Source organism: Eurosta solidaginis, chromosome 3 (assembly GCF_040869045.1).
Source record: "Eurosta solidaginis isolate ZX-2024a chromosome 3, ASM4086904v1, whole genome shotgun sequence".
Classification (NCBI taxonomy): Eukaryota; Metazoa; Arthropoda; class Insecta; order Diptera; family Tephritidae; genus Eurosta; species Eurosta solidaginis.
In genome coordinates this window covers 274,946,736-274,971,236 of record NC_090321.1, presented here as the reverse complement: position 1 = coordinate 274,971,236, position 24,501 = coordinate 274,946,736, and the positions used below count along the sequence as shown (strand labels likewise).

At 40.1% G+C, this 24,501-nt stretch overlaps 2 protein-coding genes across 3 annotated transcripts in view; one reads left to right on the top strand and one right to left on the bottom strand.

Moving 5' to 3' along the window:
- Positions 1-22,524, top strand: part of LOC137245608 (serine-rich adhesin for platelets) — a 43,589-nt gene extending 21,065 nt beyond the window's left edge. Inside the window, exons 3-8 of one of the 2 annotated variants that reach the window (XM_067776555.1) lie at positions 9,164-9,237; positions 9,318-9,411; positions 9,529-9,644; positions 12,343-13,358; positions 15,946-18,346; positions 18,573-22,524. In XM_067776555.1, coding sequence (XP_067632656.1) covers positions 9,216-9,237; positions 9,318-9,411; positions 9,529-9,644; positions 12,343-13,358; positions 15,946-18,346; positions 18,573-19,672 — 4,749 coding nt within the window. In that variant the 5' untranslated portion in view covers positions 9,164-9,215 and the 3' untranslated portion in view covers positions 19,673-22,524. Of the gene's footprint in view, positions 1-9,163; positions 9,238-9,317; positions 9,412-9,525; positions 9,645-12,342; positions 13,359-15,945; positions 18,347-18,572 lie in introns of both variants that reach the window. The other variant, XM_067776554.1, reaches the window with a different exon arrangement.
- The window catches only part of LOC137245606 (uncharacterized protein CG5098), a 96,252-nt gene that overhangs the window by 9,466 nt on the left and 62,285 nt on the right, over positions 1-24,501 (bottom strand). The window lies entirely within an intron of this gene.

Genomic DNA, 24,501 nt, shown 5'->3' with positions numbered 1-24,501 from the left:
CAATACTGAATAATGGAAGTACTTCACAATAACACTTATACTTTGCAATTAGCTTGCTTAATAACCAAACTGACTGATAGCTTAAATGAAACTGATCTATTGCCCGACAGATAGCGTGCTTAACTGAAACTGCCCATAGCGCCTCTACCGCTGATGCTTTTATACTCTGTGATTTCCTCGTGGCATCTTCTAGGCCCTTCCGGAATTTACTTAGTTATACATTTCTCAGCTACAACTACAGATGTATAGTTTTTATAGCTTCTCTCATACCCCATGCGCTTGTATGTGTGAGCGACACTTCCACAATCACAATTCCATACCTTTAGGAGCATTTCAGATAAGATATCTGCCAGTGCTTGTGCGTTGCTCTCAGCTGCGTGTACCTACATATGTGTAGACATAATGATTGATTCGTTTATGTAGATACATAATGATTGATATATGGATGTGCATGCAAGGCGCTGCTTAGCATCGGCTTAGAGATGGCAGCACCCCTTAGTTTTGCTAATATTCGTAACACTGCCCTCCACCTAAGTCTGATCGTCCCAATCAGACAAATCTCCCGATCTAAACGCCGCTAGCATCTCCAAATGTACCACTCTTCTACTCCGTGGTTTCCCAATTGTTTGTATGCGGTAGATGGTATCACTGATTTTCTTCACAACTGCACCGAAATTTGGATGGAACACCTTTCCGCCGGTGAGGGTTGTATAGCAGTACCAAATCTCCCTCCAAGAAACCTTCCGAATTAAAGTTCTTGTCATGCCTGTGTTTCATCTTACTTCTCATTGCCCTGGGCCGTTCCCTCACACTCTGTTGTTTGGCCAATGAACTACTTCGTAGAGCTTGCGCTTGACGGATTGGCTTCGCATATTCAGTATCGTCCCCAGGTTTCACAGCAGTAGTGCGTGCTGGCTTGAAACCACCCTTGCATTCTTTCTGGAAAATTCTTTCAGTCGTTTTAGTGCGTTCATTAGTGTTTGTCAATGCTAGTGTTTTTCTCGCAGGTACCTTTGGTTTTGATTTATTTGGCCCATTCGATCCATCAACCTTTGCCTTTGACTTTCGTGGCCTTTGTCGAGTCTTCTCCACCAGTACTCGATTACTACTGAACCCTTTTTCCAAACTAAAGTTAAGTGGTATATCCTGGTTCTTATAGCGCATAATTTTTCTCCGCATATCGATCCTGATGTCATGGTCAACTAAGAAGTCCACTCCCAATATGACTTCATCAACAATCTCCGCCACAATTAATTTGTGTAGAACCATGACCTTCCCAATTAAGACTTCACATATTACTTCTCCCTGATCTTGGTTATACTCGCCTGTGACCGTACACAACCTTGCTCCAAGTAATGGCTTTACTCTCCTGTTGACCAAATCGGATCGGATTAAAGAATCAGATGCGCCCGTATCTACAGTCAGTACACGCTCCTTGCCATCCAGCTTTCCTTCGACGTCAAGACTGCTCGATTTTCTTCCAATTTGCGACACAGATATCACAGGATATTCAATAGCTGGGGCAAATTTTCGTTCTTTACTTCTGACACGCTCTTGCTCATTTCCTCCAGCTTTGCGTTTACGGCCACCCACATTGTTGGAACTATTAGGACCAAGATCGCAATGACGTGCAATGTGACCGGCCTTCTCGCATTTGAAGCATTTGATAACTCTTCCACTCCGCTTTTGCGATCCTTTCAGCGCCTCCAATATTGTGTCTACCCAGTCTGGTCTTTCTACTTCCACACGGCGTGCTTTGAAAACTGGCTTACACAGAAGCGACGCTTTTTCCTGAATCAGAGCATGTGATACCGCTTCTGCGAATGTTGGCTTTGGGTTTGCGTATGTAGCTCGCTTTGTTTCGACGTCCCGTATGCCATTTATAAAGCTCTGAATCTTTACGCTTTCAGTGTATTCCACGGGTGCGTCCGCATTCGCTAAATGTGCTAACCTTTCAATATCCGACGCAAACTCTTGCAATGTTTCACCAGGCCTCTGGAAGCGGTTCAGCAACTCCATTTGGTATATCTGTCCTTTATGCTCAGTTCCGTATCGTCTCTCTAGAGCGCCCACCAGTGCTTCATAACAGTTCCGTTCGCCCTCTGGAATGGTTTGTAAAATATCAGCTACAGGCCCTTTCAACGCCATGAACAGTGCAGCAACTTTATCTTCCACATTCCAGTTGTTCACTGCTGCGGTCTTCTCAAACTGTAGCTTGAAGACCTGGAAAGGAGCACACCCATCAAAGGATGTTGTTTTTACCTTTCGATTACTCGTTGAAACTGCTGGGCGATTTAGTTGCAACTCCTGTATACGATCTTTCAAAGCATCCATCTCGGCCTCTATTTTATCTTGTCTTTCACTAAAAGCCTCCAGCTGCGATGACACTTTTGTTTCCTGTGCCTCCAGCTTCGTTGAGATACGCTCTTCCTGGGCTTCGAGTTGTAATGTTATGCGTGCCTCTTGCTCTTTTAATTGTTCTGCACTTTGTGACGCCATGTGTGTTTTCTGGTCATCCAATTGTGCTTCAATCTTCGCCGTTATACGTTTCTCCTGTGATTTCGGATATACGTGTCTCCTGTGCTTCTATCTTGGATGTTATACGGTTCTCCTGGGATTCTAGTTGGGATGCCATATTTGTGATGACATCTCTGTTATGCGTGTTTCCTGTGTTTCCATTTTTGCCGATATCTGTGATAACAAAGCCAATATCGCATTATTCTCGCCGCTTGCGACTGGACTCGGACTTCCGTTCTTCTCTTCAATTTTTGTTGTTGTCTCGTCCCCATCAGGATAAAAGACATACTCGTCCACATCAATTCCTGGCGACTCCATTACCTCTCGTACCCGCTTGAAACTCAATCTTATTGCCGGTTGTATTCAATCCACAGCTCTCCAACTCTTTCTTCAGTTGCTGGATCCGCAACTCACTCAACTTTGCCATGTACAAGTTGTATTCGCAATCTTCGGAATTTATTCAACAATCCCACTTCTGACACCAATTGTAACGAATTTACTGCAAATCCTCTTATTTGCAATCTTCTGCTAACGTTCGTATCGCTAAACTGTTGAATAAATAACTCCAATATTGAATAATGGAAAAATGGCCTTTATTAAAGTACTTCACAATAACACTTATACTTTGCAACTAGCTTGCTTAGTAACCAAACTGACTGATAGCTTAAATGAAACTCATTTTCAAAATAATACTGCTATTGCTCGCTAGATAGCGTCTTAATCGAAACTGCCCATAGCGCCTCTACCGCTGATGCTTTTATACTCTGTGATTTCCTCGAGGCATCTTCTAGGCGCTTCCAGAATTAACCTAGCTATAAATTCCTCAGCTACAACTACGGATGTATAATTTTTATAGCTTCTGTCATACCCCATGCGCTTGTATGTGTAAGCGACACTTCCACAATCACAATTGCATACCTTTAGGAGCATTTCAGATAATATATCTGCATGTGCTTGTGCGTTGCTCTCAGCTGCGTGTACCTACATATGTGTAGACATAATGATTGATTCGTTTATGTAGATCCATCGCAATATGCCAGTAAATGTTTCTTTCTTTCCGGTTCCCTTAGAAAACATAATAATTGAAATTCAATTATTATTAGCCGGTGTTAAGCTCATGAATTCTTAAATATAAGTATAAACTAAACACACCATTAAACAAACATACATAAATATGTACAACTGAGCCCGAGTAGATACATAATGATTGATCTATGGATGTGCATGCAAGGCGCTGCCCAGCATCGGTTTAGAGATAGCAGCACCCCTTAGTTTTGCTAATATTGGTAACAATATAAAGGCTCACAACTCGGTTTCATATTGTAGTTTTTATACTCAGCTGAGCAGAGCTCACAGAGTATACTAATTTTGATCGCATAACGGTACCCCGTATCGGCATAAACTAATCGAGATAGACATAGACTTCTATATATCAAAATGATCTGCGCGAAAAAAGAAATTAATTTAGCCATGTCTCTCCGTCTGTCCGTAAACACGATAACTTGAGTATATTTTGAGGTATCTTAATGAAATTTGGTATGTAAGCTCCCGGGCACTCATCTCAGATCGCTATTTAAAATGAACGAATTTGGACTATAACCACGCCCACTTTTTCGGTATCGAAAATTTCGAAAAACAATAATTCATTACCAAAGACGGATAAAGCGATGAAACTTGATAGGTGGGTTGACCGTATGACGCAGAATAGAAAATTAGTCAAACGAAGTCAGAATAGCAATAAACAGATTGAAAGACAACAAGGCCGCGGGCGCTGATGTATGAGAAGGGGGATACTGAAAACTGCACCAACTATCGCGGAATCAGGCTTACTAATATCGCATATAAGGTCCTGCCAACTTTATTGTGCGAAAAATTGAAGCCCACCGTGAATCGGCTGATTGGACCTTATCAGTGCGGCTTCAGACTTGGTAAATCTACCATCGACCAGATTTTCACAATGCGCCAAATCTTGGAAAAAACCTGCGAAAAAAGAATCGACACACATCACCTCTTCGTCGATTTTAAAGCCGCCTTCGACAGCACGAGAATTAATTTGATGCTGGAGAAAATTATACTAGCTGCAGAACTTAACCGCTCTGGAACAATATTCTATAAAAGTGTGCAATTACTGGCATATGCTGATGACATTGATATCATCGGCCTAAACACCCGCGCCGTTAGTTCTGCTTACTCCAAACTGGAAAGAGAAGCGGTAAAGATGGGTTCGATGGTGAATGAGGACAAAACCAAGTACCTGCTGTCATTGAGCAAAGAGTCAGCGCATATGCGCCTTGGCAACTACGCTACTGTTGGCAGCCATAATTTCGAAATAGCAAAAGACTTCGTTTATTTGGGAACCAGCATCAACACTAGCAACCACACCAGCTCTGCAATCCAGCGAAGAATCACTCTTGCCAATAAATGCTACTTTGGACTAGGTAGGCAATTGAAAAGTAAAGTCATCTCGCGGCAAACGAAAATAATACTCTACAAGTCACTTAGCGTTCCCGTTCTGCTATATAGTGCAGAAGCATGGGAGTGTTCGAGAGAAAAGTTCTCCGAAAGATTTATGGACATATACGCTTTGGCGATAGCGAGTACCGAAGAAGATTTAACGATGAGCTGTACGAGCTATACGCAGACATCAACATAGTCCAGCGAATCAAAACTCAGCGGCTGCGCTGGCTAGGTCATGTTATGCGAATTAAAGATGACGCTCCGGCGAAGAAAGTGTTTCTATCGGAACCCGCCTATGGAAGCAGAGGTAGAGAGCGGCTCCCACTCCGTTGGAAGGACCAGGTGGAAAACGATTTAAACTCCCTTGGTGTGACCAACTGGCGCCAGTTGGCAGAGAGAAGGAGCGACTGGCGCGCCTTGTTGGACGGCCATAACCGTTTAAACGGTTAAGCGCCAATTAAGTAAGTAGATAAGAGCGTGGCACCACCCACTTTTAAAAGAAGGTAGTTTAAAAGTGTTGCAAGCTGTAATTTGACAGCTGAGTATGTAATGTTCGGTTACACCCGAACTTAGCCTTCCTTACTTGCTTTTTTTTTATTTAATAACATTTTTTTGTTTTCATTTTACATCTCACATAAAATGCATGAAGGTGTGATGGGAAGTATGTTTCGAAATAACCTTTAATTAGATATGCCATATAAATAACTGAATATTACAAGAAAGGTGTTGGCACAAAACCCAAACAAACCTAATTAAACGAATGCCACACAAGCGCACAATGCACAAACAACCATAAGCAGCTACGATCGCTTACTGTTTCAAGCTGATTCATTCAAAATTTATCTTCAAATAAAAAAGGTTGTTCCGAATCCGTTGTTTATTGTGTTTACTTTTTCTACCGGCCTTTCTCTTTTGTGTCGATGGAATTGTTGCATGTGATTAGGTAATAAATTGATTGCATGCTGCGATGTCAAAGCGGATGCGCGCTTAGAAAACTTTGTTTATATGATAATTTCGATTTATTTTGATTTGGACGTATTTCTCTGCTTACACATGTAAATAAATAGTTTGACTAATCTATAAAACGTATTTCAAAGCTAATGAAGCTCAGGCATGTTTTCATAGCCGATTTATTTACAGGGCAGTATAGACGACTGTCAATGAGCCTCGCACCAGTACTATCGAATATATATATATCACGGTTAAAAAATTTTCAATACGCGATATATTTCCGAAGACTTCTGGTATAGCTTAGGTTCCAGTTTTCAATGTTCTTATTATACTCAGCTGCGCAGAGCTCACAGGGTATATTAACTTTGTTCGCATAATGGTAATCCGTAATGGCATATACTAATCGAGATAGATATAGACTTTTATATATCAAAATGATCTGGGCGAAAAAAAAATTCAGTTAGTCATGTCTGTCCGTCCGTCCGTAAACACGATAACTTGAGTAAATTTTGAGGTATCTTAATGAAATTTGGTATGTATGTTCCTGGGCACTCATCTCAGATCGCTATTTAAAATGAGCGAAATCGGACTATAACCGCGCCCACTTTTTCGATATCGAAAATTTCGAAAAACCCAAAAAGTGCGATAATTCATTACCAAAACCGGCTAAAGCGATGAAACTTGGTAGGTAGGTTGACCTTATGACGCAGAATAGAAAATTTTTAAAATTTTGGACAATGGGCGTGGCACCGCCCACTTCTAAATGAAGGTAATTTAAGTTTTGCAAGCCGTAATTTGGCAGTCGTTAAAGACATCATGATGAAATTTTGCAGGAACTTTACTCCTATTACTATATGTGTGCTAAATAGCAAAATCGGATGATGAACACGCCCACTTCAAAAAAAAAATTTTAAAGGTCAAATTTTTACAAAAACTTTAATAACTTTACAGTATATAAGTAAATTATATCAACATTCAACTCCAGTAATGGTATGGTGCAACAAAATATAAAAATAAAAGAAAACTTCAAAATGGGCGTGGCTCCGCCTTTTCTCATTTAATTTGTCTAAAATACTTTTAATATCATAAGTCGAACAAAAATTTACCAATTCTTGTGAAATTTGGTAAGGGCATAGCTTCTATGCCGATAACTGCTTTCTGGCGAAAATGGGCGAAATCGGTTGAAGCCACGCGTAGTTTTTATACACAGTCTGCCCTTCCTCTTGGCCGTTAACACGATAACTTGAGCTTTTCTTGGTATTAAAAATGGGCGAAATCTGACTATGACCACGCCTACCTTTTCGATATCGAAAATTTCAAAAAATTAAAAAAATGCCATAATTCTATACCAAATACGAAAAAAGGGATGAAATATGGTGATTCTGGGTCACCCTAGTCCATATTTCGGTCGATATCTAGAAAATGCCTTCACATATACTACTAAGGGCCACTCCCTTTTAAAACCCTCATTAATACCTTTAATTTGATACCCATATCGTACAAACATATTATAGAGTCACCCCTGGTCCCCCTTTATGGCGATATCTCGAAAAGGCGTCCACCTATAGAACTATGATCCACTCCCTTTTAAAATACTCATTAACACCTTTAATTTGATACCCATGTCATACAAACACATTCCAGGGTTACCCTAGGTTCATTTTCCTACATGGTGATTTTCCCTTATTTTGTCTCCAAAGCTCTCAGCTGAGTATGTAAAGTTCGGTTATACCCGAACTTAGCCTTTCTTACTTGTTTTTGTTTGTCCCTGACAAGCTCCACGGCAGAAATACACTGAGAGGATTTGGGCAACCAATACCGATGGGCAACCCCGTTTCGAAAAACTTTTTATAAAGCATCACATGTTTGATGCTACCTGGGACCTGGGAGGTAACCTACCTATCCCATGCCGTGGTATCTAAGGGCCATAGTCAATTTTATAAATGCATAGTCACTGCAAGATTACTCAGCATTCAATATGCTCTCAATAATATTAGGACGAGGTCATCTGCAGGGCACATGTACGACATGAAATTTAAAACATCTTAGCAGCATGACCTGAATTTGTGCTTAGGGCAAACTTATAAAATCCCTTTTTTGATCACGGATACTGCAAGTGAAAGCACAATCTTTGAACCGAGGCTTATAACCACATTTCTTCCTACTGGTAGTTTATCAAATCTAAGAAGAGCACAGAGCGGAGGGAATGAGGGTTTAGTAAGCTTGACCTCGAGTTCAATAAAGAATGTGTCAATATTGTTAGCAGAAGCTGTACGACCATACCTTGCCGAAGGGATCAGGGCTTAGCTGAACTCCATACCGCTATGCAGCCACACAGAAGCTTATATATCAATATACTTATTAAAGGAGCAGTCTGCGAGCCCGAACAAAGCACTGTACCTAAGATAGGAATAAGATAGAGAATAAAGAGAGCCCTCTCACAATACCGGGCAGCATTAATAATTGTGCAGCGCTTGGGGGCGAAAACGAGCGCTTGCCGTAGGTACGCGAGACAATGAAAACAGTTTGAAAACAGTTCACTGGCAAACACTTTGCTACAAGCGTTTCTTGATTCTGTGTGGGTGTTGCGGATGTTGCGGAGGAAGTAGCCCCGAGTGGGATGAATAGGCGGCAATCCGCTGAAGTGGACAGGCCTGCTTTTAAGTGACGGTAGGGGAAGGAAGCGCAAAGACCCCTGTTTCAGAACAATAAGGCAAACTAGTCGGAATGACAGGTTTTGTTAGGTTGAACTGGCAAGTCAATAAAGACCTTACATAGACTGATTGTGTCCATAGTGTTACCAGAATTTGTTTGAAGACCAAACATTAAAAATCCCAACAAGGTACCAGGAGTTATGTTATAAAATAACTATGTTATCTTGGTGAATATCAAAAGTTTTCTTGGATCTACCTTATTAACTGACTCGAGACTGTCTGTCGCTTCTAGTAGCAGGAGCTTTGGCCTGGTGAGTGCAGGACATGAAAACCGACTAGTTTGCCTCGTTCTTCTGAGACAGGGCCCTTTGCGCTTCCCCTTCCAACACTTAAAAGCAGGCTTGTCACCTTCAGCCGATCGCTGCCTATTCTTCCTACTCGGTGCAGAGGCTCAACCAACTGATAGTCTCATGTTTATTCCGAAGGCCCCAAAAACACCTATTATATAGTTACCTCGACATCCTAAATCCATCCCTTCATCTTTTCTTTTATTACGCTGTCTAATTAAAATTTCTTTCTTGCAGATTAGCCCGTCGTTGATCAAGTTTTGAAGAGTTAAATTGTGATCAAGTTGAAATGAGGAAACCCAAAACGATTGGTAAATTACAAATAAAATTTATATAACAAAGACATTAATTATAATGCAAATATATTATCATTTATAAACTGTAAACGCAGGTTTTATTAATTATTGGATGTTGATTGTTGCGCTGGCTCGCGTGTGCGTTGCTCGAGGTATCTTCGAAGATGCCGAAATATCAGATTATGCAAGGTAATTGGTATAAAAAAATAGCAATTAATATGCGGTGATAATCTGATATAAAATACTTTTGAAAGATCAACTCCTTTTTTTAATTGTTATTATTATTTAATGATGTTTTTTCAGTAGCGATGCGTACCCGCTTTTCAAGCTTCGACATACAATACCAGGCGAGCCAGAGGTCGATTACCCCATATTAAATGAGGTGCCAAAGACGGGCTTCAAATGTACCGGGAGACATGAAGGTTGGTTAATTTAAGATACTGTAACGAATTTAGGAAAACTCCGCTTATTTGAAACCTTCTGCTAACGTTCGAATCGCTAAACTGTTGAATAAGTCACTCCAATATTCAGTATTGCAAACTGGTCTTTATTTAGATTACTTTGGGAGTAGTACTTCACAATTATATATAAATCAAAACTGCTTCGTTGTTACTCAGCTTGCGCTGCTTTCATACTCTCGGTTTCCCCGTTCACCCATTTCTCCTAAAGTCTAGTAATTTCGCGAAAAGTTGTAGCTAATGCTTGGTTAAATACCGGCTATATACATGTATATCTGTAGTCCACTCCTCTCCCATAGCCATATGCGTGTGTATGTGTGAGTAACTACTTCGGCTGATGACTACATATTTGTGTGTGTGAGATATCTCTTCGTCGCCTTCACAATACATAATTTTAAGTGAGTGGTGTGATTGTAGCGTGCTCCGCCTATCATACCGAAAATCCTGGGTTCTCACCCCGGGAAAAGCAACATAAAAATTTTAGAAACAAGGTTTTTCAATTAGAAAAAAATTTTTCTAAGCGGGGTCACCCCTCGGCAGTGTTTGGCAAGCACTCTGAGTGTACTTCTCAAGAGAGCTCTCAGTGAAAACTCGTCTGCTTTGCAAATACCATTCGACGCAAATCGGAAGAGAAGCTCGGCCTAAAATCTCTTCGGAGGTTATCGCGCATTTATTATTTGTTTCAATTTTAAGTGAGATAAAGTATGGTCGCAAAGATGTTTGCTTATTTGCCGTTTATCACAAAACATCACACACAGGTTAGGTTAAGGGTAGCGCACTTGGGCACTATTATTGTCTGTTCTGATACCTTATTATCAAATAACGCCACTGGATTCCAGTCATTTAGCGTATCGGATTCTTTGAAACGACCTAACTCCAGACGAAGCAGACACCTATTGTGGTAAAATCCCCCAGAGATTGGACGATATCGCCTTATATATGAAAAGAACAAGGTATCAGATCATGGTATGACGGCTTGATATCACCCCTTCTTCTTTCATATAGGTATACCAGCGGGGAATGTTCCAAATCTCCAGCTATTACGCCCACTATTCCAAGAACAGGCTGCTCCGAATTTCGAAATCCCTGCTGACAGTCACATCTGACTCGGGTGCTATGTTATGCTCATCATCATCATTAATTGGCGCCTTACTTACAAGCGGTTTTAGGCGTTTTGTAAAAAGTCAGCTATCCCTATTTTGCATTAACTTATGCTAACAATGGAGATCAAATCTTCCTCAATCTGCCTCTTTTAACTAAGACCAAATTCGGATGTCGATTACAATACTTTTTTGGCAGCAGACGTCTTTTTTTGCACTATCGTAAAACTCATACAGCTCATCATTATAGCTCCATCGATACTTTCGGAGAACTTTTTTCTCGAACATTCCAAGAGCGAGCTCATCTTGGCTGGACCCATTATTCCGATCCATACAGATTTATGAGCGACTTGTATAGCGTGATTTTCTTTTTCGTTGAAAGAGACTTTAAGTGTTCTTTTAATTGCCTAAAGAGTTCTAAGTAGCACTAGTTGGCAGGAGTTATTCTCCGCTTGATTTCGAAGCTTACATTGTTTTCACTGCTTATACTGGCTTCCCGACAGAAGAAGTCTTTCAGAGTGTCGTGTTTATATCCATTAGCAGCGTTTTGGAAGACAAGAAGTGCCTATTCTTGTCCTTATTACCCGGTATCTGTATCTGCTATGCACATTAAGTTTAGAATTACACATACATCCAGTTGGAAAACCAACGCATACAGTCTCTTGAATATGTGTGCTCGGGTTCAGTAATGGAACCATGCTCAAATCGATATTCGGAAAATCCAACTTTTATTAATGTCCATTCCATGTCCATTCCACTACAATCCGTTATGGCACGTCCTGCTTCATACTCCAAGGGCCATCACATATTCCCATTGGATTTGAAGGACTTGTATACAGTGATTTTTATTCACTGAAGGCGGTGGTCCGTGCGGGTGATCGTCGTTACCTTGTAATTTTTATTATTATTTGGGATATTGCCATTATCGCTGCATCAAAGTTGGTCAGTGGAAAGTGTATTCCGTTGACAGGTATTGAGGTAACGAGTTCCTCATCATAGCTGATAGTAGCTCTTACCATAGACAGATGTCACTTTGGCAAAAACTTGATTGCATTGCCCAAGGGCATGTGAAACTTCCATGGCCGACTTTTGATGGCAGCAAGGATACTCCAAGGTATAGATCTGCATGCGAGATCTAACTTTACACTATTTTAATTATAGATATAAAGAGCCCATTCAATTGACTAGACCTATGTATTGGGCTCTTCACCCATTAACCCTACATCAAGTGCCAATCATATCTGGGATTTCATGTGATATCTCCTTCAAACTGTTGCAAGCATAGGCTAACAACGAGGTAAACTTCATCTTTAGCTGCTTGCTCAGAACCACAAATACATCTTTTTTCTTCCTGAAAATCTGCACTGACATATTAAGCTTTGTGAACAAGGACTAGGATTGCGTATTACCCATGCCTTAGAAGGCATCTAGGAATGTAAATCTAACAAACCAGTTTCCATATATATATAGCCCCTGTTAGACCAAAGAATTAATTAGGTTACGTCCCCAATAAACTAAACTAAACCTATTACCATTTTATTTCTCATACCATTCTTTAACAGGTTACTACGCTGATTTAGAGACCCGCTGTCAAGTATTTCGTATTTGTGCTCACACTGCGCGCAGTGTGAATGGCTTCTCATTTCTTTGTCCCAATGGCACGCTCTTCAGTCAAAAGAACTTCGTTTGTGATTGGTATCGTAATGTCAATTGTGAGGAATCAGAGCAATATTACTACAAGAACAATGCAAATAAAATTGGCAGCAATACCGATATGATGCAGAAAGTGCGTCAAATGATGGAATATCCTATTAAAACAATATTACAAGCACTAGAAACAAAAGGACCGCAACCACAGACTCCAAGGATATTACATCATACGCACAAAAAACAATTAGAAAGCGGTTTAGATGTGAGTGAAGTGGATGGAGTGCAGCAATCGAGTAGCAATCGAGAAGGCTACCAAGAGGCAGTTACAAGTACGCAATTGGAATCAAGCTTACAAAATGCCGGCTATAACGAGTATACGCATAAAGATGACTCATTTGCCGAACAGTATAAAATAACTGAGCAACAACATACCGAAACGATAAGTACAAGTGTGGATCAGGGGACGCAAACGAACAATGGAGAAATATATATAAACAGTTTAGGTGAATTATCCTCCGATCCCGGTGTTGATTTCGTGCACGACATGGCACGTATTATAGCTGAGCCACCAGGTCGCACCAACAAAGCTGATAAGAGCTCCAATATTGTAGGAGAAATTGTAGTCGGGGTAAATAAAGACGTGCAGGTACCATCAAATCTACTAGTTCCACCAGAATTTATGAAAACTTTTAATCATCGTCAGACAAATGATGAATTTGTCTTAGCATCAAATATAAATAATTTGCTTAACGATGTTGCCGAAGATTTGCAGTCCAGTCCGTCTGAGACTCAAATGGTTTCGCCGCAAAAGAAAGCGCGTTCGTTTAGATTTTTAAGTCGCGGTTTCACGTCGCAAAGTGAAGGAGCCAAAAAATCACCATATCAATATGGTAAACCAAAACAGGCAGCAAGTACTGTACGACTTTCGGTAAGTGAATGTTTTTATTTACAAGAATATATTTAAGTTACACTAAAAGGAACCATCGTGGGGTGATGGTAGCGTGCTTCGCCTACCACACCAAAGATCCTGGATTCATGCCCCGGGCAAACCAACATCAAAATTTTAGAAACAAGTTTTTTCAATTAGGAGAAAATTTTTCTAAGCAGGATTGGCCTCCCCTCACCCTGGTAGTGTTTGGCAAGCACTCCAAACGTCTTTCTGCCGTGAACAGCTTCTCTGTGAAAACTCCTCTGCATTGCAGGTGGCGTTCGGAGTCGGCATAAAAAAATTAGGTCCTGTCCCGCCAATTTGTAGCAAAAATGTAAAGGAGCACGACGCAAATTGGAAGAGAGAAGCTCGGCCTTAAATCTCTTTGGAGGTTATAGCGCCTTGCATTTATTTATTAATTTAAAAGGAACCTTATAACGTTATTAATAAGCCCTCAACATGAATTACATGCCAGGTAACTGCTCTCAGCACTGCTACGGTTTGTCTTCTTATGCCCCAGAACACCATTTACACAGCAAAGCGATAATACTCCCCATAGCCCAGGGGGTTTAGAATATAACCACGGCAGGTATGCCTCTCGTAAGAGGCGAAGGGGTTGCCAGCGTAATTTATAGATTCTCCAACCCAATTGTCAATCTCACCAACACGTGGCAAATCCTGATTGATTAGCAGCCGAGGCTCTGGCGACCCGAAGTTCCTCATGGAACTAGTGGGTGAGAGGGTTGTATGGGTAGAAGGTTCCATGTGGTCATAATACAAATGATCGGGCTTGTACCTTCTAACAACACTCCTCAAAACCTTACGGGAGTGGCCTTATCGCTACAACAACAACAGTCTCCCAATAAGGGAGAGAAATGAAATGCGGAACGAACAGTTTCGGTTGAATACCCAGAAACTTGGACATCCCAACAGACATCTGATCGAAGAGGTCCCACGGACTTACAAAGTCATCTCCGCAAGTATTATGAGGAAATACGTCACCTGATAACTCAGTCTTAAGAGTTATCCCCTAAACTCGCAGTAGCGGAAAGCAACCTCTAGCTCAAATTCGATCTGGTTACTGTTACAGGTTAATGTCATGCACTATCTCCATCTGGTTGACTTTTTACCTCACTCAAAAGAATGCCCCTTATCTGGAGTCTATATGGAAGATGATCACGTAAGATCAGTGTGCCACTCTACTTTGAGATATTTGCTTTTGCATGATTTAGTTTAAACTTTGATGCTCCAATTCAGTGGGCCTAAGACCTATGTAGTTTGGATATAACAAGATTATCTTCATTTGCGTACTTAACATCTAATCCGTAATTAAATAACTATATTTACCACATATATAAATTCTCCTCGTCGATAATCGGTAATTATGTAGACATTTTAGAGATGCCGACTTTTTCCTACATTTGGAACTATCTCAAAACGGAAGCACGAAATAAAAGAGGAAAGTGAAAATATGACAGCTAATAGTCTAGTTCCTACGGATGGGACATAATTGAACGCATAGATTAACTATTGCCTATTTATTGTAAATTACTGGATGTATAAACGTGGTCTAAGCCATCTTGAAGGTATAAATATGGATATTCATACTATACAACAGGTATGACTTGTTTCGCCCTAAGATCTGATTATAGGGCGCACGATGGCTGATCTTACGAATTCATATCGATTACAGAATAATACATTATATATATAAAATGTCTCATTGATTCCCGTTTCGGAACACGATACTACCTTCATTTGACACACATATGCTCAGATGTTGTTGTTGTATTAACGAAAAAGATACTCTCCGAAGACTTTGGGAAGTGTTATCGATGTTGATGGCCGTCTGCTGGATATATGTAGGACCGGTACGTTCCGGCAACAAAGCACCATTGAGGTACTAGCCCGACCATCTCGGGAACGATTTATATGACCACATTAAACCTTCTAGACCATCCCACCCACACCCACAGTTCCATGAGGAACTTAGGGTCGCCAGAGTTTCGCCTGCTAAATATGTGTGTGATACATTCATATTTGTAACAGTATTCCCCTCGCGTAGGTGAGGTTGACAATTGGGTTGTGGAAGCTTTGAAGCTGTAAAGCTTTGTATTGCGCTTATCAAACCCTTGAATCCCATATGCTCAGATATACTCAACATTAGACTTGAAGAGTCTAGATGCTCTAACGAGGACCAGTTTCGTCATGGTGGTATACTAAGTAGGCTCCCAGGTTTGAATCATGAGGTATGCATATATGTACTCACGTATGTGCATATACTCAAGCAGAGCTTAGTGTGCGTGATTCGGTGTTCGCCTGTTTTTCTCATCTTTCCTTATTTTTAATTATCTAAATTTTTCAGCAGTTATCAATTTAATAGCCTTACATGCTCTTACTACATATAGAACACTTACATCATAACAATATTTCATAATTTTTCTGTATCTATTTTCTACTTTCTCGCTCTTGCTTTCTTCTACATTTATATCAATACTCACTCTCTAACTGCAATCATCAACATTGTGCAACAACTTTTCACACCAACCCGACGCCATTTAAACTATCCCATGCATGGGTCATGCAGACTAATGAGATCCCTTTCGATGATAGCTTCAAACCAGTTAAGGCTTCTCTGGTACAAGCGGAAAGTTTAAACTTGACTACCTCTACTGAAGGAAACACCAATGAAAACTCCGATGAGGTCATGCAATTTACAACCACGGTAGAAGCGAGTGAATCAAACGCAGGTTTTAGTAATGCACAGAACCCTAAGAATACAAAAGTACAACTTATTACAAACACTACATCAGAGTCGACGAGTTCGGATGCACCGCATCTAAATAACTTTAGTAAAGAGCCAAACAATTTTGATCATAACTATTTAAATCTGCCCACATCAGAGAATAGAGAAAAAATTGAGACTACGGCTGACACACCAACATTCTTCGAATTTGAAAATTTTAAAGGAAATGACAACGTGGTAAAGGAAGTTCCGAAAGGTATATCGACTAAGCCACAATTGATTTTCGATACTACTACAGCGCGTGCGTCTCTGATTTTGGCTAAAGAAGCAAATAAAACAGCATCGATAACGGACGCAATCCCAACACCAGCAAAACTTTTACTTCCCCCAGATACTCCTGCACCCGCGGAAGAACATTCACACTCATCGACTAACCCAACAATAGTTGATGAGGATAAATTGGATGCGGAAGTTCCGAAAGGTATATCGACTAAGCCACAATTGATTTTCGATACTACTACAGCGCGTGCGTCTCTGATTTTGGCTAAAGAAGCAAATAAAACAGCATCGATAACGGACGCAATCCCAACACCAGCAAAACTTTTCCTTCCCCCAGATACTCCTGCACCCGCGGAAGAACATTCACACTCATCCACTTACCCAACAATAGCTGATGAGGATAAATTGGATGCGGATCATCACGCGGCCACACTTTTGATTGCTGGAGTCAAATTAACTACACACAACAACAATGGTGATAAACAGAACGTGCAAAAATCACTTGACACAGTGGTTACTGGTGAGAAAAGCTCGACCGAGAGCGAAAAGCTTATGATACATGTTGAAGATGAGGCGACAAATGCCTTGCATAACTCTAGTGATATTGACACATTAAGTAATCGAAATACAACAACTATTACAACTACAGCTGCAGTACATCCTGATACAAACTCCAGTTTTATAGATAGCCTTAGCGAGGCTAACAACTTCAAAGAACGCATACGTAGCTATCGACGTTTTTCTACCCAGCACCGTCATTTAGCAAACATACTTAGTAAAGAGAAAGATAAGAATGATCAAGAATTTGAAAAGACAAAAACTGAGATTCAAAGACTAACTAGCTCTAGCACTACCACAACTTCGACTCCGATAACTCGCAGCTATTTAAAGCGTGTATCGGCAAACCGTTTGCGTTTGTCGCGGCTTACTGCGACAACTAATCATACAAGCTCGTCTGATGTTGCAAATTCAGATGAAGACTCTTTGATGTCAAGGGAAAAAGTAGCTACACGCAATATATACAAAGATGTGAGCATTGTTGATATTCGTAACGGCAATAACCACCATAATATACAAGGAAATTCTTTTCCTTATGCCGATACTTCTAGTAAACGTCGCAAGCTAACCAGTGAAATCGCAAATGAGTCCGCTAGGGGTAGCAGCGGTGCGAAACCTACAGAGAAAGTGCGCTCTGGTCTGAAACGTGTTCAAACTAGCCGAAAATTAAGCACAGATCATGCAACTACAACCAACTCACATAGGGAGGTTACTAAAGTGACACACAATATTTCAACGCGTAGGCTTAACCGTTATTCGAATTTCAAACCATCGGAAGATGATAACACTGCTGTGATTACTGCAGCAACAAGTACAACCACAGAAGCTACTATAATAATGACATCATCTACGGAAAAGGCGCAAACTACTTATCCTACTTCTACAACTCCTTTGCAGTCAGTGCCTGATGTTACTGAGGCTATTCCACACAATTTACAAACACAAAGTCCAGAAGTCTCTTTTACTTCTATTCCAACCACTTCATCATTCAATTTACTAGCAATTAATAATTCTGAATTGCATACAAACGCAATAGCTAGCAAAGCTGATCAGCCGCAAAATGATTTCCTTTCCACTGAGCCCTCTTCCTCTGTAAACAATAATACTGCTGCTCTGCATCCTTCTTTGCCTACCTCTACCATTTCATTCTCCTCTTCCTCTCCCAACTCTTCCAATTCTTCTGGTTCATCTATAGCTTCTTCAAATGACGCTTCAACCTTCATCGATTTTACCGAACTAACACATGCAATTGCTGATGATTCCGTTTTACAGAATTTTCACGCCACGCCTGGATATCTGCCCGTATCGACAGCAGAATTGTATTCATTATCGGTGAACAAACTCCCTCATGACGCTATCATCTCGCAGTCGCATACCAGCCAATATAATAAGCTGCCCGCTCAAGGTAAGTTCGAGCGTTCCTATCATTTGACAATTATGTACTTATTCGTAATTACACGTAAATTATAATGCCGAATCGTCATACGTTCGATGAGCGAAAACCGTTATTTGAACTAGGGTCTAAATTTCAGTTTTCTAAAAATGGTTTTCAATTACGGAACATTTGAGACGACTCAACACCAGGCTCAAGTATATAGTTTTCCATTCAATTATCCCCTTATTTTTTACAGCGCCATCTCAGCTAATACCTCCACCACGACCAGAACACTTGCCACAAGTTTTTAAGCCGCATACACCGACGTCTCCTTCGCCGCGTATTGTTATTGCTCCTGCCGTTGGACAACGTATCGCACCAAATTCATTCGCGTCTGTTATTTCAGCGCTAGTGACGCAGCCATCGCCTAAGGCAACTCCAAGTACTTCGTATTTGCCCCTGGATGATTTCTTAACTAAGAAATTCGGACGAATAGCTGAAACTAAAGATAGCACAAGTTATGTTAAAGAACAACAAAGAGATATATATTCTTCTAGTCAGCAACCACAGTTTTATCAAACGCCAAAGACAAACGTATTTGTTGAACAACAAAAACAGCAATTTCTATATAAACAACAACAATTAGAGCAGTTACACCAATATCAGCAGCAACAGTACCAGCAGCGTAATCCACAACAATCATACAGCACACATTTTTCAAACATAGCTGCTAAATTATCGCACCCACCTCAACAACAATATGTTGCTAACGAGATTTATAATGTACCCCAACAATCGGTGTTCGCACAAGCACCATCAGTGCAGCAACAACAGCATCTATTGAAAAATCAACAATTTTCGCAACAAAAGTACCCCTACTTGCCGTTTACACAAGAAAAATATCACACACAGCAAACATCACCAACACATTTTTATTTTCCGAAGCAACAGCAGCAGCAACAATCAGCGCAGATAGCATCACAGGTCCTCTCAGCAAATCGACAACACCAGCAACGGTATTTTAACACAGCGCCTCAATTTAACATCTTAAAATATCAATCATCTCAATATCCACCATTTAACGATGTCAGCAATAACGACGTTTTACAACAAGAACGCGATATCCATTTAAACATTCAATTACCGGCGGTCACACCTGGTCTTATACCAGCACCTATAGCGCAACGCCGTGTTGATGTATTGGAGGATGCAGAACCCGAAATATCGGATGATCAACAGGATACAAACAACGGGTCCTATAGTGGAAAAAGTTCTTACGATGTGCCATTAAGTAGTATCGGCCGTCTCCCAAACGACATAACACATCTCTTAAGGCGACTGCGGAGTTTTAAATGATAAGGCTATGCGCCATAGTCGAGCAAAAGTTAAAGAGCATAAGAAGAATTATACAAACCTCGTAGTTAACATATTTTTTACTTGACGATAATTTAGTTAATTTAACTGAATTTCTACAAAATATTTTTACCTATATCAGTTATAGTCCAAATCAGATTTAAGATAAAAATGCATCGCTGCCATTGCCTTTGAGCAGAGCTGCTCAACCCCTATACACTTGTAGCACTTTTGTTTTTGTTTTGCCCTGAATCATAGGCACAGATTCAAATTCACACTTTGAATATAAAAAAAAATTTTCATAGCACTCCCATATGCCCTCACATATAGTTTCGAATCATACGAAAATGCTTGAATTTCTTATGAAAGTGCAAAAAAAAGCCCTCCCGTATGAAGCTCAGGCACTTGTGTATGATAAAAAAATTTACACTAACAATTTGACAACTACAAATTATTCAAAAACATTATAGCACTGAAAAAATGTGTAATCAAAATTGATTCATAAATAAAATTAAAATATGTAGATAATTGACCGCGGAGCTGAAATATATGGGGCATATGACCAAAGAATGTAAGCAAAACTGTACCAAAACAAGAGGAGCCTATTCTAACTTAATATGATATTACATATGAGTATGCCTCTTTCTCAACACTATTCCACCAGTACGTAACTATCGAAAAAGTACCAAAAAGAAATTTGTATATAGTTAGGAACTAGTGGAAGTTAAAGCAGCGGGGACAATTTCCACCGCCTAGGACATCGCTATGTTAAATTCGCCAGTTGAAAACATGTAAAAGAGATAGGTGTCGAACTATTAGTGGTTCAGAATGCAGTAGAAATGCACTCATTTTGAACTAGAGGCTCTCCTTACGGGGTAGTTTCTGTGACTTTTAATTTCAATTCGGTTTATTATTTTTCTTGGTTATGAGACATTTTTTGACTGGAAGTGGGGGGAACCGTAAAGTAACCATCATTGTGAATGATGACTAAGTGTGATATCTTATCTGTCAACTGCCTGACAGGATGTTCAATATGGCTACTTTTTAGCGTTTTGACAGGGTGTTCAATATGGCGGCGCCTATCTTCAGCGGGTGATAGAAAGAGATACAGAATGAGACAGCGATAGTCAATTACATATCAGGTGATCCAATCTCTTTGGAATTTTGACGTCTATGCAGAAGATATCACACTTAGTTATCATTCACAATAGTAACCATACCTATCATTTACTTGTTAAACATTTTATTAAATTAAAATGGTATTTCAGCACCTCAGTAATCTCTGTTGCTAATGTATGCATGTATGTAAATTTGAACATTTATGTATTTCAAGAGTGTTCAAATTCAATTTCCAATGCAACATTCGCGGAAATTTTTACATTCACTTTTAGTATGATTATTGAAACCCAAATTCCTACGATATATGTATTAGACTGGATCGATTTATTAACCGATATCCCGCCATCGATTTTTCGATAGGATTTGGGCTCAGGAAAAAGTTCCACTAAGCATACCCAAAAAAATAATTTTCGAGCCTGCGAAAAAAAAATGGCGAAAGGGTCAATTTTTCGACCAAAACACTCCCCAAGACCCAAAAACTATTTTTTTTTCAAAAAACTTTCGTCCATACAAATCGACCCAGGTTAATATGTATATAGAATATGTTCCCACAAAACTTCAGGCTAGATAGAGATCAATGTAATTTTTCGCTACTTTCAAAATTAAACTTATTGGCTCCTGTATGTTGGTGATATAGGATAGGATAGGTTAGGTGGTAGCTTCCCTGATAAGGATAGCTCACTTGGACAACACGAAGGTCCGTTGTGATACCACATACACCAAAAATAACGGTGACCTAGATCCAGCTACTTAGAGAATCGTTGGGTAGCAACGATAAAGCTCCGAATGATACCGATCTCAACTTTGGATATATCCTCGGGAGATCCAAGTGAGTCGCGACCGAAGTACTTTCGCCTAATTCTGGCAAAAGCTGGACAATCAAGCATAAAGTGATTTGGTGATTCCACCTCATCATCCTCCATACAGCTGCAGCAGGATGGAGTTTCCAGTATATTGAGACGTACCGCATGGATACCCATGGGACAGTGCCCTGTCAAAACCCCAATGACCATTGATAGGTGAGCCTTAGTGAACCCAATTATTTCAGCAGACCTCCTGCCATCCACTTTCGGCCAGAAAGATCTTGCTACCCTGCAAGACGTGGTATCCGCCCAACGTTTGCTGAGCTGATTCGAGGCCCAGCTATGGAGGAGCAATCCACAGGTGGCCAGCGGGATCCCGAAGTCCCTACAGCCATCTTCATCCGGTTCAGTTGTACCGATGCGGGCTAAGAGATCCGCTTGACAGTTACCCGGGATATCACTATGGCCCGGGACCCAGATAATCTTAATTGTAAAATAATTCGATGCAATCGCAAGCGAGGTCAGGCACTCCCAGACCACCCTCGATCGCACTGTAGTTGAGCTCAAGGCCTTGATAGCCGATTGGCTATCAGAGTAGATGTTAAATTCCCTAACCGTGGTAGCACTGGATAGCATTCCATCCACCGCATCCTTAATCGCAGCAATTTCCGCTTGGAATACACTGGTTGGTGATATAACTATTGACGTAATATTTTAAGCAAATATTTTGTAACATGAAACCAAATTTTCAACTTTTTCCGACCTCAAAGAATTAAAATTTTTTAAAAATATATTTTTTTAAATACAAAAAAGTTTCAGTGCACATACAATTTTGTACATGTATTGTGATTCGCACTTCCATATAAAAATTTTTGAGCAGCACTGCCTTTAAGTAACTATCTTTTGAATAAGTGTACTTATAATGATTGACAAATTAAACATAGAATTATTACTATTTATTGAAGTAAACGAATCAGAAACTTTTAAATATTTTTTTTGTCGTTTGCATTTGGAATTTGTAAAACTTTAAAAATAAGGTAAGAATGAAGAAATATAATGACAAACTATGTATAAATAATTACGGAACAGAATATTACAATGCAAGTTTTAATTATGGCTGTGTTCGGTCTTTCTGATCGATCTTCTGCATCCTTCTATGATTTAGGGGTTCTTTACAGAGTTGGCAATGACGGCTTTATAACCTCCGAGGATATTTTAGGCAGAGCTTCGCTTGCAATTGGCGTCTTGCTCCTTTTAATTTGTACTACAAATTTGTGGGATGGGACCTAAATGTTTTATGCCGATTCCGAACGGCATCTGCAAGGCAAATGAATTTTCACTGAGAAGCTTTACATGGCAGAAATACAAAACGCAGCCGAGGGACGACCCCGCTTAGAAAAAAACTGTTTTCTCATTGAACAAAATCCTTTCTAAATTTTTAATGTTACTTTGCCCGGGGCTTGATCCAGCAACTTCTGTGTGGTAGGCAGAGTACGCTGACGGCGGCCGCCAAAAATCCGAATTAAATGACCATTAATATGGGATGGTAACTTTCCTTGGGGCCGCAATAGAACCGGAGGGTTGTGTTCGAAATGGCGGAATATGCTATGCACGTGCATACCGATGGTTCCAAATTTATGAAAGGAATCGGGTCTGCTGTTTACTGTGTCGATCCAAAAATAAGTCGACCCTACAGGCTACCAGATCACCGTGGTATCTTTAAGGCGGTAATGAAAGCAGCAACGCTCGATGAATCGACGGAAGGTATCCAAATCCTTTTGGTTGAAATCAGAAGGAGACAGAAGTTGCATGAGATCGATCAGACAGGGAAGGCCAGGACTGAAGCGCGGGTCTACGAAATTTCTTAAATCATGTGCAAATCCTAAGACATTAGACTGACATAGTTGCTTATATCTCTGAAGATAGAAGGAGGCTTCGTTTGTTAGAAATATCAAACGAAGGAAGTGCGAGCTGTAGAAGGAAACAGCTGAGCACGTTCGGTGTTCGTGTCCTGCTCTCGCCAGGTTAAGGTTCCACCTACTAGGAACGGCAGAGTTGCCACCTAATTTACCTAGCTATATGCGAATGAGATGAAATTGGCAATATACAAGTAGCTGGCAACATTAACTTCAAAATATTTGTGGCAACCTTAATCAACTGAATATCATACCGATGAACGATACATACATAACCGCTTTGGGGAGCATTGCTTCGTTTTGAAGCTTTGAGAGCGCTTTTCCGCTTTCTTGAAGTGACCAATTGTTTATGTAAATCCGCACCAAGAGATTCTTATGTTGTGGTGCTTTGTGTTACTTATATACTAAGGCATTTCACGTTTTTTTGGATATGTGGTGACAAAGTTGTGTATTTTCCTGAAAATGTACGTGATTATGAGCGACCTTGGCAAATAACCATATCATATACCATACCAAACATAAAAAAAAACGGCTCTACAAGACACTACATAAATAAGCTCAGACAAAAAAATAATTTTAAAACAACTCGTGATTCGTGAATTATTTAAAACAATTTAATGCGCAATGTTAGATAACGGAACATCTTACGCATGTACACACAAACTCATATTTTAATCAGTTTTTATGAACTCGTAACAGCTTCCATTAGTACCATTCGTAATCTAACTGAAAGTTTTCTAGCAAGAAATATCAGTTCTTTGAAATGGTGCTTAGTAGATTGCATTCTAAAAGAAATTAATATTTATTATTGCATTCCTCAAAATTTTGTACGGGTGTATTTGCAGGTATTTTGTGCTGTTGTATTACATATGGTAGGAATTTTCGATGCAACTATGCAAGACCATTTACAACGATGCAAGACACTAGCGAGTTAACACGCTTAGAATATACGCGCGGCAGGTATGCCTGTCGTAAGAGGCGACTAAAATACTTT